This window comes from Oncorhynchus kisutch, linkage group LG7 (genome assembly GCF_002021735.2).
Source record: "Oncorhynchus kisutch isolate 150728-3 linkage group LG7, Okis_V2, whole genome shotgun sequence".
Taxonomy (NCBI): domain Eukaryota; kingdom Metazoa; phylum Chordata; class Actinopteri; order Salmoniformes; family Salmonidae; genus Oncorhynchus; species Oncorhynchus kisutch.
The window spans coordinates 52,584,667-52,600,462 of NC_034180.2; the positions used below are offsets into that span (position 1 = coordinate 52,584,667).

Here is a 15,796-nt window from a genome sequence, read left to right on the forward strand (position 1 = left end):
CGAGCCTGGATCTGATTGGCTGGTTTGGACACTCGGTGTTTTTTTAAATCGTAGCTGACAAGCGTTCATGAACTCTGTCAAAATTTGTACAAAAAAAAACGTCAATTCATTGTGTATTTGGTAAGAAAGTCTTTATATTTTTTTTAGCTTCTGATTAACTTCAGGCAATGTTCTCACGATGCTATTAAAAAATATATATATAATAATTTGCTTTCCATTAGCTAGCTAGCACGATGGTAACTCCATAGCTAGGTCAGACAGGTCGTTAGATAGGTCGTTAGCTTGTGTATCATTCATATCAAATTATTATTTAGCTAGCTAACAATTCATGTCTAACACCGATTCCACATTAGCACAGATATGAGAGATCTTACAGGAGTTAACGTTAACTTGAAACAGCACTTGACCAAGACGGTCATGTAGACATGGAGTGTGTGTGTGTGTGTTTGGTCGCCAGTGGACCAAGTGCACCTACTTGTTCTGTCATTACAGTAACTAGCTAGCTATCGGTTAATGTCGTTTAAAAATGTGTGTGACTGACATAGCTTCCTTCCAACCCCGCCTCAGCCAGAAACAATGAGGACCACCAGTGAGTTTGATTCATCCTCTGATGAAGAGGAAATTTGTGAAGAGCATCTGACACCTTTCCAGATCTCCTGGCAAGTTGCTAACTGACACATGACTCAGGGCAAAGGTCACTGGCCTGGTTACACATGTCACTGATCAAGTAGGTGACCCATGTATCTATACATAGCCTAACGGACCTGGTAGTACATTGATCAACCATTCTCCCTGACAGGTTGCCCTTGTCCATAGTGGATTGTTCTCTGTTTCTTGGAATATGTCCTCTGCCAGGGTGCAAATTCAAAGATATCAGAAGAAATTTACTGAGAGATGTTGGTAAGTTGACCTATTTCTGTGAAATCAAGTGTCCTAATAGTAGGCTAATTCCCCTGAGAGGGCTATGGTGAGATTGGATGGGTTGTGAACTGTTATGTCTTTGTCATCATGGGTAATCATTGTTAGAGGGAGGGGGGGGTAAATCTTCTCTCTGTCTTTCGGTGCAGTCAAGGCCGACGTGACTAGTGTTGTTCTGAATCCGCTTGTTGACATTGTGTCCCAAACGGCATCCTATTACCCTATGGATGCTCTTTTATAAGGGAATAGGGGGACATTTGGTCCACATGCCTACAGTATCTTCACATCTTCTTTGTCCAGGTGAGCTGCATAACCAGGGGGTGCAGGATGTGTTTGTGTTCTGTACCAGAGGAGAGCTCCATAAGTACCGTGTGCCTAGCCTGCTGGAGACCTACAGGCAGCAGGGGCTCGTGGTGCACCACCTGCCCTTCCCTGACGGGGGCACCCCTGATCTGCAGCAGTGCTGCCAGATACTGGATGGACTGCAAGCCAACCTACACAACAACCGGAAGACTGTCATCCAGTGAGTACGAAAGTGTTATGCAATAAAAGTTCATCGTTTGACTTGATGCATTAATTTTTAGCCCCTATTAGTGCAATCTCAAAATATTTGAGATGGGGGGGGGGGGGGGGTGTTCGTTTTAAAGTGCCGGTAGCACGTTCGTCTTCACAAAACGAACACGTGTTTAACTACTAATATATTCTGTGCTTCTCTCGCCAGTTGTTATGGAGGTCTGGGTCGCTCTGGACTAAGTATGAATTATTATTATTATTATACATTTTTTGCTAGTCAGTCATTTTGCCTCAACAACATGACTCTGAACGGGTGTCACTGTCTTCAACAGTTGCTGCCTGTCTGCTGCTTCAACTGTCCGTCTCCATGACTCCCAACAAAGCCATCGAGATCCTAAGAGAGCACAGAGGGGGTGGGGCCATTCAGACAGTCAAGGTGAGGAGACACTTCTAATCTTTCTATCAAAAATCTCTTATTGTAGAAGCCTGGTCCCAGATCTGTTTTTGCTCTTGCCAGCTCCATTGCTGAGCCATAAATTCATTGTTGTCAAGAGAGCAGAAACAGATTTGGAGCCACTAATGTATTGTCTGTCCAGATTCTCTATAATGTTGCTGTAACTTCCTCTTTCAGCAATACAACTTCCTGCATGAGTTCCGGGAAAAATACTCTGCCTACCAAGAAACCAAAGCAGTCTCAACAGAGCGATCGGTGTCGCGGTGATACCATTACCCTTCAACTGAACTCTGTCCTTTTTAAATTAATTGGGAGTAATAAAAGCATTGAATATTAACCGCTCTCGAGAAGAGATGGTTTGACATGATTGTATGTGTTCTCTTATAGCACTTTTTAAAGCCCTATTCTTAAACTAAACGTTTTAGAGATTATCGTGTTGCTGTGCTCTGATATCTGCTTTACATTATGATTAACTTTGAAAGAACTATTTGAATCCCAATACAGTGGCTTCTATTACGTGGGACTGTTGTGAGGCGTGAGCTCCATGTTTGTACAGCATAATGGTAGATCAGCTCTGTCCATTGAGCCAGGAAATTAAACCAATCTGGTGCACATCAGTGTAATGAGGGTAGGTTTATTTGGAGTCAATCACTAGTTGTGATTTTGGGTCTAGATTCAATCTGTACTGTGGAAAATCCGCTTTAAAGACTATTCCCCCCCCCGATTCTATGCAGCACTTACCATGAATGTGTTCTCAGAACATTGCCTTGAAAATATTTTAATATTTTCCTTTGTGAAATGAGCTACTCTAGTATGAACATGAGGAAAGTGACACATCAATTTACTTCCTGATGACTTTACAGGTTGGATAAGTCAATTACAGAAGACAATGGGATAAATATTCTTTATCTTTTTAGAAAGTAGTCAAATTCCTGCAAATCAAATCAAATCAAGACAACCTGATTAGAAATCCTGAAATTGTCACAATGTAATAGGAGTGTGAAACTTGGCAAAAGACATAAATAAAAATGGATATTTTTTTGGTAGCCAAAATTGAAATACATTTTTAAACCAATTCAATAAAGTCAAATCTAAACAGGTACATGATGGAATTGGTTGTTTCTGAGTACATAGCAGGTTCAATGGTTACGTTTTTATGATCACACATTTCAGAAATGTCTACTCGGGATTGCTGTAGCGTCACATCAAAATAGCCTATTAGCATCTACAAACAAAAACGCCCCTTAAAAGCAAGTATGTATAACAAGGGGCCACAAAAGTAGAATGATAAGTTTTCAGAAAGCATAGTAAACCTAAACTAAATGTGTTTGATATAAGACAACCATACTGATTGTCCCTGTCTGTGCAACACATTTTCCATCAGGTGATCAAGATTAGACTCATTCACCTATTTAGGTGAGTTCTAGTTTTCAAATGTCTCTGGGCAAGAAAAGTATTTAATATTCTACAATTGAATAAGCATGTAATTATGACAACCCCAACACAAAATAAATTTTCACAAGCTTGGCATATAATTCACATCCTTAATACAGTATTTATTAGATAATAAGCAACACAGCTCTGAATAACTGATGGTGTTGATCACAACAGAATCTCTTCTAATTTGTAAACAGTCAAAAGTAGGGGGGGGGGGGGTCAAAAAAACTATTTGAAATCAATTTTAAAGCATCAGATAACCACCTAATGGGGGGGAAAAGGGTCCAAATGTCTGTCGTTGTTAGTCTTCCTCTCAGAAAGCATTCAGTGGACTGACTAAAACTATGAACGAGAGGAAAGCTGTGACCCAATTTGAAGATAAAAATAAAAAATGGGAGAAATGTTGTTTGTTTAGTTAGTAATGTCTGCTCTGGGTAGCGGAGGTTAGTCCATCCTGTTGAAACGGCAGACATCTTGTATGGCTCTGTGGTAAATAATCTTCCTTGCAGGTCCCGGTTTCAGCTTCTCCACTAAAACCACAGTGTTTCATCTCGTACATGCAGATCATTCCTCTGACCACTAAGAGCTCACCAACACGTAGATCATCCTGTTAGAGGAAAATAAATACATCAGGAAAATAAAGAGCATTTGTTTTAAGTTGGGGATGTTTAAATTGATTCTCTGGCATATCGTCTGGAGTGAAGACTGGATTAAAAAAATACACAAAAATGACTAATGGTGTGATATTCGTTAGATCTTCTCTATTTCAAATAATTATCCTAAGATTTTCCGTGTATTTACTATAAATGGCAAGTAACAACTTGAAAACAACGGAAAACCAGACAGCCTTTGAATAGGCAGATGATATTACATACCCATAGAGGTTGTAGAGATAACATACCCATAGAGGTGGTAGAGATAATAACATACCCATAGAGGTGGTAGAGATAATAACATACCCATAGAGATGGTAGAGATAATAACATACCCATAGAGGTGGTAGAGATAATAACATACCCATAGAGGTGGTAGAGATAATAACATACCCATAGAGGTGGTAGAGATAATAACATACCCATAGAGGTGGTAGAGATAATAACATACCCATAGAGAAGGTAGAGATAATAACATACCCATAGAGAAGGTAGAGATAATAACATACCCATAGAGAAGGTAGAGATAATAACATACCCATAGAGAAGGTAGAGATAATAACATACCCATAGAGAAGGTAGAGATAATAACATACCCATAGAGAAGGTAGAGATAATAACATACCCATAGAGAAGGTAGAGATAATAACATACCCATAGAGAAGGTAGAGATAATAACATACCCATAGAGAAGGTAGAGATAATAACATACCCATAGAGAAGGTAGAGATAATAACATACCCATAGAGAAGGTAGAGATAATAACATACCCATAGAGAAGGTAGAGATAATAACATACCCATAGAGAAGGTAGAGATAATAACATACCCATAGAGAAGGTAGAGATAATAACATACCCATAGAGAAGGTAGAGATAATAACATACCCATAGAGAAGGTAGAGATAATAACATACCCATAGAGAAGGTAGAGATAATAACATACCCATAGAGAAGGTAGAGATAATAACATACCCATAGAGAAGGTAGAGATAATAACATACCCATAGAGAAGGTAGAGGTGGTAGAGATAATAACATACCCATAGAGATGGTAGAGATAACAACATACCCATAGAGAAGGTAGAGATAATAACATACCCATAGAGATGGTAGAGATAATAACATACCCGTAGAGATAGTAGAGGTGGTAGAGATAATAACATACCCATAGAGAAGGTAGAGATAATAACATACCCGTAGAGGTAGAGACAATAACATATCCGTAGAGATAGTAGAGGTAGAGACAATAACATATCCATAGAGGTAGAGATAATAACATATCCATAGAGGTAGAGATAATAACATATCCATAGAGATAGTAGAGGTAGAGATAATAACATATCCATAGAGATAGTAGAGGAAATAGAGATAATAACATATCCATAGAGATAGAGATAATAACATATCCATAGAGATAGTAGAAGGAGAGAAGGCAGAGATAATAACATACCCATAGAGATAGTAAAAGAAGGAGAGGAGGTAGAAGGCCAGTTTGCACCAGCCCTCCTTTTGACAGAAGGCCAGGATGTCAGCGTTCATGATTGTTGTTGGATCATAGAGGCCTGGACCACTCATCACCGGCCTGCTCATATACCTGCAGAAAAACATATGAGACAAAATGTATGATTACCCTTTAGTGACATATGAAACATTTGACTCGTATACCTGCATGAAAACACAAGACATTAGCTGTGTTCGAATACTCATATAAACAGCACTATTTGTGATGCAATTTGAGTACGTAGTATGCTTTTTTGGTCATGGTATAGATAGTATGCTAAAAGTTCCCAGATGTCGTACTACATTCGCCAAAATACAAAGTATACAAACAGTTGGACACGATTTCCATGCTTTTAGGGCCCATCATGCAATTCTTCAGAAAATGGGCGTGGCTTCATAACGTTTCAGAATTGAAGAAAATGGCGGAAAATATGAAGCCGAAGTCCGACGAGAGCGGATACAAATTCATTGCTTTAACTAATGACAAAGGTTGAGCAGTGTAATAAAGTAATTACTTTTCAAATAAGTTAAGCTACACGTTATGTTGGCGGACATTTTTTTTTGCCTACGCTATCCTTACGCATAGCATATCATTACAGCAGTATGTAGCTGTATGTTAGCTAGCTAGCTAACGCTAATTGGCTACTAAATCCAAATCAAATGTATTAATATAGCCCTTCTAACATCAGCTGATATCTCAAAGTGCTGTACAGAAACCCAGCCTAAAACCCCAAAACAGCAAGCAATGCAGGTGTAGAAGCTACTAAAAGATGGAACTTGCCCTTATATTAACTAGATGATACCTAACTAATTACCCAAAGTTCATTGACGTGATTATTCAAGTCATTCTAGGCTAAGTGGTATAGTCGTTGTGCTTTCTCAATGGACATAAATTAGCTCTGGCTATCTACTCTGATTTCAGACCACTTTCGCCTTAGTGTGCCAGAACGCAGAATAACTGACGAATTTACGAACGTGCGACACCAGTTGAATGGCTGGTGTCGGTAAACGTCAACAAAAAAAGCAGAATTAAATTGTTGCCTGCAGCAGCAGTTCGTCACCAACGATCTGGATGATATTAAAACAGCCTAACCAGCTCTGCTAGAGAGGTTGAATGAATGGTCATTTGTGTCTGGAAGTAGCTAGTCTCTCGCCGAGAGGGAACGGACAAACAATTTACAAATGCCCAGAGCACACTCTGGCACTTCAGACTGCATTTACAAAAGACACCCAAGGTCATAAAATGTATAGCTAGTAATTTGATGCTAAAAAGATAGCAAGAGATTGCATAGCAACAGTATCAACTTCCGGTAGACAGACTTAGTGCTAGTACACTCAACTGAATGGATACTGTTTGTTTACAGTATACTAAAATGAACTAATAGTATATCCTCATTAAGTGTGTAGTATACAGTATGTTAGTATGGGTATTCAAACACAGCTATTTACTCATAACTAAAGGAACACATTAAACATTTATGGTCATTTATGAACATCTTGGTCATGTTCTGTTATAATCTCCACCCGGCACAGCCAGAAGAGGACTGGCCACCCCACATAGCCTGGTTCCTCTCTAGGTTTCTTCCTAGGTTCTGGCCTTTCTAGGGAGTTTTTCCTAGCCACCGTGCTTCTACACCTGCATTGCTTGCTGTTTGGGGTTTTAGGCTGGGTTTCTGTACAGCACTTTGAGATCTGGGCCGGCAGGGTAGCCTAGTGGTTAGAGTGTAGAGGAGGTAGGGTAGCCTAGTGGTTAGAGTGTAGAGGCGGCAGGGTAGCCTAGTGGTTAGAGTGTAGAGGCGGCAGGGTAGCCTAGTGGTTAGAGTGTAGAGGAGGTAGGGTAGCCTAGTGGTTAGAGTGTAGAGGAGGTAGGGTAGCCTAGTGGTTAGAGTGTAGAGGCGGCAGGGTAGCCTAGTGGTTAGAGTGTAGAGGCGGCAGGGTAGCCTAGTGGTTAGAGTGTAGAGGTGGCAGGGTAGCCTAGTGGTTAGAGTGTAGAGGAGGCAGGGTAGCCTAGTGGTTAGAGTGTAGAGGAGGTAGGGTAGCCTAGTGGTTAGAGTGTAGAGGCGGCAGGGTAGCCTAGTGGTTAGAGTGTAGAGGTGGTAGGGTAGCCTAGTGGTTAGAGTGTAGAGGCAGGGTAGCCTAGTGGTTAGAGTGTAGAGGTGGTAGGGTAGCCTAGTGGTTAGAGTGTAGAGGCAGGGTAGCCTAGTGGTTAGAGTGTAGAGGAGGCAGGGTAGCCTAGTGGTTAGAGTGTAGAGGTGGCAGGGTAGCCTAGTGGTTAGAGTGTAGAGGCGGCAGGGTAGCCTAGTGGTTAGAGTGTAGAGGAGGCAGGGTAGCCTAGTGGTTAGAGTGTAGAGGCGGCAGGGTAGCCTAGTGGTTAGAGTGTAGAGGAGGTAGGGTAGCCTAGTGGTTAGAGTGTAGAGGAGGTAGGGTAGCCTAGTGGTTAGAGTGTAGAGGAGGTAGGGTAGCCTAGTGGTTAGAGTGTAGAGGAGGTAGGGTAGCCTAGTGGTTAGAGTGTAGAGGTGGTAGGGTAGCCTAGTGGTTAGAGTGTAGAGGTGGCAGGGTAGCCTAGTGGTTAGAGTGTAGAGGTGGCAGGGTAGCCTAGTGGTTAGAGTGTAGAGGTGGCAGGGTAGCCTAGTGGTTAGAGTGTAGAGGCGGCAGGGTAGCCTAGTGGTTAGAGTGTAGAGGGGGCAGGGTAGCCTAGTGGTTAGAGTGTAGAGGAGGCAGGGTAGCCTAGTGGTTAGAGTGTAGAGGAGGCAGGGTAGCCTAGTGGTTAGAGTGTAGAGGAGGCAGGGTAGCCTAGTGGTTAGAGTGTAGAGGTGGCAGGGTAGCCTAGTGGTTAGAGTGTAGAGGCGGCAGGGTAGCCTAGTGGTTAGAGTGTAGAGGCGGCAGGGTAGCCTAGTGGTTAGAGTGTAGAGGTGGCAGGGTAGCCTAGTGGTTAGAGTGTAGAGGAGGTAGGGTAGCCTAGTGGTTAGAGTGTAGAGGTGGCAGGGTAGCCTAGTGGTTAGAGTGTAGAGGCGGCAGGGTAGCCTAGTGGTTAGAGTGTAGAGGTGGCAGGGTAGCCTAGTGGTTAGAGTGTAGAGGTGGCAGGGTAGCCTAGTGGTTAGAGTGTAGAGGCGGCAGGGTAGCCTAGTGGTTAGAGTGTAGAGGAGGCAGGGTAGCCTAGTGGTTAGAGTGTAGAGGTGGCAGGGTAGCCTAGTGGTTAGAGTGTAGAGGAGGCAGGGTAGCCTAGTGGTTAGAGTGTAGAGGAGGTAGGGTAGCCTAGTGGTTAGAGTGTAGAGGAGGTAGGGTAGCCTAGTGGTTAGAGTGTAGAGGAGGTAGGGTAGCCTAGTGGTTAGAGTGTAGAGGAGGTAGGGTAGCCTAGTGGTTAGAGTGTAGAGGAGGTAGGGTAGCCTAGTGGTTAGAGTGTAGAGGAGGCAGGGTAGCCTAGTGGTTAGAGTGTAGAGGAGGTAGGGTAGCCTAGTGGTTAGAGTGTAGAGGCGGCAGGGTAGCCTAGTGGTTAGAGTGTAGAGGTGGCAGGGTAGCCTAGTGGTTAGAGTGTAGAGGCGGCAGGGTAGCCTAGTGGTTAGAGTGTAGAGGCGGCAGGGTAGCCTAGTGGTTAGAGTGTAGAGGTGGCAGGGTAGCCTAGTGGTTAGAGTGTAGAGGCGGCAGGGTAGCCTAGTGGTTAGAGTGTAGAGGAGGTAGGGTAGCCTAGTGGTTAGAGTGTAGAGGCGGCAGGGTAGCCTAGTGGTTAGAGTGTAGAGGTGGCAGGGTAGCCTAGTGGTTAGAGTGTAGAGGCGGCAGGGTAGCCTAGTGGTTAGAGTGTAGAGGCGGCAGGGTAGCCTAGTGGTTAGAGTGTAGAGGTGGCAGGGTAGCCTAGTGGTTAGAGTGTAGAGGCGGCAGGGTAGCCTAGTGGTTAGAGTGTAGAGGCGGCAGGGTAGCCTAGTGGTTAGAGCGATGGACTAGTTTGCAAGTTCGAATCCCCGAGCTGACAAAGGTACAAATCTGTAGTTCTGCCCCTGAACAGGCAGTTAACCCACTGTTCCTAGGCCGTCATTGAAAATAAGAATTTGTTCTTAACTGACTTGCCTAGTAAAATAAAGGTTACATTTAATTTTTTTTAAATATCAGCTGATGTACGAAGGGCTATATAAAAAAATTTGATTTGATTTGAAACATTTACTTATAGGGGGAAGAATATGAAGTATTTCTGCATTCCAGCATTGAAACAGGACACATAGAAACCAAGCTGAACACAGCTAAGTCAACTACACTGGTTTCTGTAGAAACATTACTAAACACCAAAAGGCAGTATTACAAACGGGAGCATTAACCAAAGCAGAAATCAGTCACCCAGGTCGAGATTAAATCAACAAATCGTTTAAATAAAAAGAAAAATAGCAGTTGTAAGGGTCAACGTTGCAGCGGGACTATCTAAGGGTTAGAACGTTTTAATGGAAGGCTTAGACTCAATCTGATCCAGCGTTAGAGCGCGCTCGACATTTAAAGGTGAATTTCAGATTGAGTTGACATCTGCAGCATTTACCATTAATGTGATATGCTAACGCGGAAACATTGCCTTTAAAAAAAAAAAAAAACATTGGTCAACAGCACTCCATGGGTTGAATCCAGGTCAAAGTCAAGATTGTTCTAGATGTGTACGTACCTCCAGACGTGGTAGGCCAGCAGTGGCATGTTGAGGCCTAGGGTGAGCCACTCAGCAGCACACAGGAACATCACACAGAAGAACACATGGATGAGATACTCCGGGAGTACGAGCTGGGAGGAGCATGTAAACAACAACATTAGTAAACAACACATTATTAGCCTTATACTGAGGGAGTCATATGAACAAGACAAGAGTCAGGAGGAGTCTCTGAAGGCTGCCTCAGACCATTTTACAGATTGGACAAGAGGAGTCTCTGAAGGCTGCCTCAGACCATTCTACAGACTGGACAAGAGTCAGGAGGAGTCTCTGAAGGCTGCCTCAGACCATTTTACAGATTGGACAAGAGGAGTCTCTGAAGGCTGCCTCAGACCATTCTACAGACTGGACAAGAGTCAGGAGGAGTCACTGAATGCTGCCTCAGACCGGTCTTCAGATTTCAGAAATTAAACTGACTCATTATAAACTGAAATAGACTGTAGAATACAACCAATAAATCAGTAAGTAGACATCTCAATCTCTGTTTTACACTTTATAATTACAACAGAACAATAAAATGCACAGGACACCATGAACAGGAACTAACAGTCAGATTTCATCAACATTTTGAAGAAACAGTTTCCCCCCCCCCCCTCAGCACACACATTGTTGATGATTTTAACACACGTTTACATTACATCATACAGTAGATGCTCATTGCACAAGACCTTGGGGGTGGTTGGCAGGGCAGAGAACAGAACGCACCTTTCACCATTCATGCACTACCAAGAGACATACCATGTGAGACATGCATCATATCATATACGTTTGGACCAGAGAGAGGACACCAGGGCCGGAGGAATCAACTCACACCTAGGCTGCATCCAAATGGCACCCTATTCCCTATTTAACAAAAAAAAAAGTGCACTACTTTAAGAACAAAGCCCTATGGTTAATCTATGGGCCCTGGCCTGGTCAAAAGTAGCGCACAATGTAGGGCATAGGGTGCCTTTTGGGGACGCAGGGGTGAGTGATCCTGTCTGTCCCATAGGGCAGGACAGGGCTACTGTGATGTCATCTGGTGTAGGCTCTGGCTTGTGAGGAGGAGGAGGGGGGGGGCAGATGGAATCACTACATGGAAGCCATGCATTTGATCAAGGAGGGGTGGTTCAGGATGACCCGCCACTGCCCACAGATGGAAGGGGGGTGGGGTGGGAGGGGGTGGACACAGTGGGTTTTATCCCTGCACTGCTACATTTAAAACATGTGGAAGGAGACGGAACCCTATTTCCTATAGGGACCCTGGTCAAAAGTAGTGCACTACATAGGGAATAGGGTGCCCCTTTGGGACACAAGCTATATGACGTTGCCCATAGGAGAAAACGGAAATATTAAGGGCAAATTTGATTACTTAAGATTAAACCCGTGAACTAAAATCTGCAGGTCTGTGATGCGGCGCCCATCTTGAACAGAACTAGAGATTAGGATGAAAACCCAAATCGCACTCTATTCCCTACATAGTGCCTTACTTTTGACGAGGGCCCTGGTCTAAAGTGGTGCACTACATGGGGAATAGGATTCCATTTTGGATTCACCCTATATACCTAGATTAATTCATGTTTTATGTAAGTTAACTCCACCCGTCTTTACTATTCAAATCAGTGATTCCTACAAAATGTTGATCTAGAGGGTGTTAGATACTACAGCCATCTGTTCCAAAACCCCCCCAGGTGACCATATATAGGCTTGAGCCAAAGTCTAGTAAAATATACTGTCGTTGTGTTTACAAACAACTATTAAACTCAAAACGCTAGTCTAGAAAGCATGACGGTCAAGCAATTGGGGATAAAAAAAAAACTCTGCATTTTACAGCACTACTTTATTTTGACAATTTAGAATTGATTCTTATAACGCTGCTTTAAAAAACAAACTGGCAACCTTGGACTAGTTAAGGCATACAAAGGCAGTAGGGTTGTGGTACAACAACAGGTCTGAATGATCCAGGCCAGAGTAACACAACACAGATTAACCAGTCCAGAGATCCACGGTAACACAACACAGATTAACCAGTCCAGAGATCCACAGTAACAACACATATTAACCAGTCCAGAGATCCACAGCAATACAACACATATTAACCAGTCCAGAGATCCACAGCAATACAACACATATTAACCAGTCCAGAGAACCACAGTAACAACAAAGATTAACCAGTCCAGAGATCCACAGCAATACAACACAGATTAACCAGTCTGGTTTAAGGAGCCTCCTGTCACTGTCCACACAAAATCCATGTTAAACTGTCGGGAGACCCGTCAGTGAAACTACAATACTCCCTCTTTAAATATTGAATTATATCCTAACCTATTAGAATGTAGGCTTGGCCCTACTTAAAATCTCTCCTTGGGGAAAATAAATAAAAATAAAATAGTATTCCCATTAAATCCTCAGCCAACTAGTGAATAAATAGGTCATTTTAATATTAGGGATATTACAGACGTATCCTTATGACAGCACTATATGGAGACAAAGGGTAGGTTGTATAGATTCATGCATGTTCTGAGCATTTGCAAGTCTTTTCAGTTAACCTTGGCACGTAGTGCTATACAGGTCAATAACATTGGTGTCTGCATTGATGCGTCTTCCACACATCCCAATGCGTTTGAAGAACACCTCTTTCAGTGTAATACAAATAAACTACACTTCCTACAGACCAAGGCCCCTCTTGGTGAGCGTCCTGAATGGCATCCCTACTCCCTATGGTGGCCCTGGTCAAAAGTAGTGCACTAAATAGGGAATAGAGTGCCTGTTTTTGGGATACAAGCTTAAAAATAATTTTAAATGAAAGTGTACGCAAACACGTTTCGGACCAGTTCCCCCCCCCCCATTTCCTTATGCTTTGATATCTGAAGCAGTGAAGAGCCAGTTACAGACATAGAAACATAGCAGCCTGTTAAAAGTGGTTGAAATGAAGTCTATGCTATAAGCTACTGTACTCTCCAATCACGAAGGATCTATATATCTCACAGGGGGAAATGGGCTGGGTGATACAGAAGGCACACAACTCAGGAAGCAATGCAACGTAGTAACATGTGTACATTACTGCTATGCTACTGGCTCAGGCACGAGAAAGAACAAAACAAGAAAAGTAGAAATGGAAACTGACCGTTGAACTTCATCGGGGGCGGCAGGGTAGCCTAGTGGTTAGAGCGTTGGACTAGTAACCGGAAGGTTCCAAGTTCAAACCCCCGAGCTGACAAGGTACAAATCTGTCGTTCTGCCCCTGAACAGGCAGGTAACCCACAGTTCCTAGGCTGTCATTGAAAATAAGAATGTGTTCTTTAACTGACTTGCCTAGTTAAATAAAAGGTAAAATAAAAAATCGGACTCAACTCTTGAGGATGTTCGACCGAGTCAGGGTCTAACAACATCCTATAAACTGCGTTGAGCCGGTTTGGCTATGCTAAGTCATTTTGTAATATCAATCAGCACAGAAAGCTGAGACTCCAATCCATAACCCTGATGTAAATTAGTCCAATGAGGGCAACTATTTTGAGAATTGTTCACTGAAAAGACATTTGCAAACACCCCCCCCCCGTGCAGAATGACAGACTGGAGACTGAACTTGAACTGGCATTTTAAATCGAAGATTGGTACAAACCTTCAACGCAATTTTGACTCTTTTAATCTTTTTGACCTTTTCAACTGTCTTTATGCCGATAAAAATTGTAGATAAAAAAAAAATGTTAGAGTTTGACAACTGACAAGATCACTGTAGATTAACAGTCAGATACTCAGGTTAGAATTAAGCATAACAGCAGAGAAATCCCTTAGTGTGACTACTAGGCCATAACCTCATCCCTCCTTAGTGTGAATACTAGGCCGCAACCTAATCCATCCTCAGTGTGACTACTAGGCCGTAACCTCATCCATCCTTAGTGTGACTACTAGGCCGTAGTAACCTAATCCCTCCTTAGTGTGACTACTAGGCCGTAACCTCATCCATCCATCCTTAGTGTGACTACTAGGCCGTAGTAACCTCATCCATCCTTAGTGTGACTACTAGGCCGTAACCTCATCCCTCCTCAGTGTGACTACTAGGCCGTAACCTCATCCATCCTACTACATACATACATTATAGAAAGCAAATCAGTATGCGGTCAAAGAAGCTAGGAGAAAGATGTCACCTACAACCATACATGTTTTACTTACCGGATTCAAAGTGTTACATTGATCAATGGGATTCTTGTAATCAGTCTTCAGTTCATCAAATGCAATGATCTGTAGAGAAAGAATGTTTAAGTAAACGACTTCATCCCACATCTTGTATGACAGAGACAACTGCATCATTGAACATAAACAACGATTGCAAATCATCAAGATTGGCATTTTTTTTGAATGTGAACGTAAATAGTCAAATATAGTTAAAAATCAACATTGTCCGAGAGAGTTTTACACGGTTATCAATACATCACGCAAAAGTAGGCCTATATGAAACACAGGCCTTATTTTATGTTTCTAAAAATTCCCAAAGGGGAAAAATGAATCGTGGAAAAACGATTGGAACCATTTCCCTGTTCGACCGCTAGGTTTTATGGGTATTAGGACACGTCCACTGTGGTCATTAACAGTGAGGAGAAATGAGCTTTGTAGAAATTAGAGAACATATATCCCCAGGAAGATACTGTTGTACTACAGTGTTTGTTTACAACGTCCTCAAGCACTAGCTAACGTTAATAGCTACAACAACAGCCAGCACAGGGACTAATACATTATGCAGGCATGTGGATTAATAACTGGTATCCCAATAACAGTCTAACTCAGGAGACTTCAGAGGCATCGAAAGCGAGTTATTATCCGAGAAGAAATAGAAAGTATAGAATCTGGAAGACTGGGACAAACAGAAAACATGGAAAATGGCACTAATCAAGTCAGAGGATTGTCATGTTTCGACGAGGCCCCCGGTTAATTAGTGTATTAGCTTATCTTATTTCGCCAACTAATGTTACACCCTATTTAGATACCTCCATATAGCTAGGAAGCTACCGTTAGCTATAGCAATCATACGCTGATGTTACCATTCAAAGTTAGCTAAATGCTAACGGGTGGCTAGCTACGTATTGTATGTTTTAATATTTCGAGTAAAATAAATAGTTACCCATTTGTTTCTGGATAGCTAGTTAGGACACATATTCTGGTCGTGGACATAAACGAATGAGTATTTTCGGTCCAACAACACGAATTGGTGTGTGTGCCATTCATTCTTGGTTAGGGTGCCAAAAGCCCGTTTGCCACTAGTTTAGAACAAAACATTCTCTCTATATAATACCTACATTCACTTTCAAATCATACCGTTTGATTAAGACATCATTATACTTACGTGCCAAATGGCGAAGAAAATAAGAGCGGCCGTAAGCAATAGAGCAAGCATGTAACAAAAGGCCGCGAATGTGAACGCCATTTTTGTGTTGTGTAGCTTGACACAGAAACTACAGAACGCTGTGACTGCAGAGGAACGCCAGACAGGAAGGAAGGAGAAACAGAGTATGCGCACATATTTCCCCTACTTCCGGATGCGTTCCACAGTGTCGCGACAGGCGCGATTTTGGCAACACATGGGAGTTTCACGAAAGAATAAGCATTTGAGACCCCCTCACCCTGAAAAACAGTTTTATGTAATGAATTGCCATATTATAATCGGAC

The 15,796-nt window shown here is 42.5% G+C and overlaps 2 protein-coding genes across 3 annotated transcripts; one reads left to right on the top strand and one right to left on the bottom strand.

The window, feature by feature from the left end:
* Position 1: 1 nt before the first annotated feature.
* cdkn3 (cyclin dependent kinase inhibitor 3) lies at positions 2-3,623 on the top strand. 2 transcript variants are annotated; one of them, XM_020488432.2, is made up of 7 exons: positions 2-120; positions 568-659; positions 800-900; positions 1,219-1,441; positions 1,640-1,671; positions 1,764-1,867; positions 2,063-3,623. In XM_020488432.2, exons 2-7 carry the CDS (start codon positions 577-579, stop codon positions 2,150-2,152), a joined length of 633 nt encoding a protein of 210 aa, XP_020344021.1. In that variant the 5' UTR covers positions 2-120; positions 568-576; the 3' UTR covers positions 2,153-3,623. The 2 variants fall into 2 exon arrangements, with proteins under 2 accessions (XP_020344021.1, XP_031685175.1); XM_031829315.1 differs by having other exon boundaries at positions 36-120; positions 568-727; positions 2,063-2,987.
* Positions 2,648-15,683, bottom strand: cnih1 (cornichon family member 1). The gene is made up of 5 exons (XM_020488433.2): positions 15,474-15,683; positions 14,306-14,374; positions 10,115-10,227; positions 5,426-5,569; positions 2,648-3,929 (listed from the first exon to the last, which is right to left on the bottom strand). The coding sequence occupies exons 1-5, from the start codon at positions 15,552-15,554 to the stop codon at positions 3,902-3,904; spliced, it is 435 nt and encodes a 144-aa protein (XP_020344022.1). The 5' UTR covers positions 15,555-15,683; the 3' UTR covers positions 2,648-3,901.
* Between the last annotated feature and the right edge of the window lie 113 nt (positions 15,684-15,796).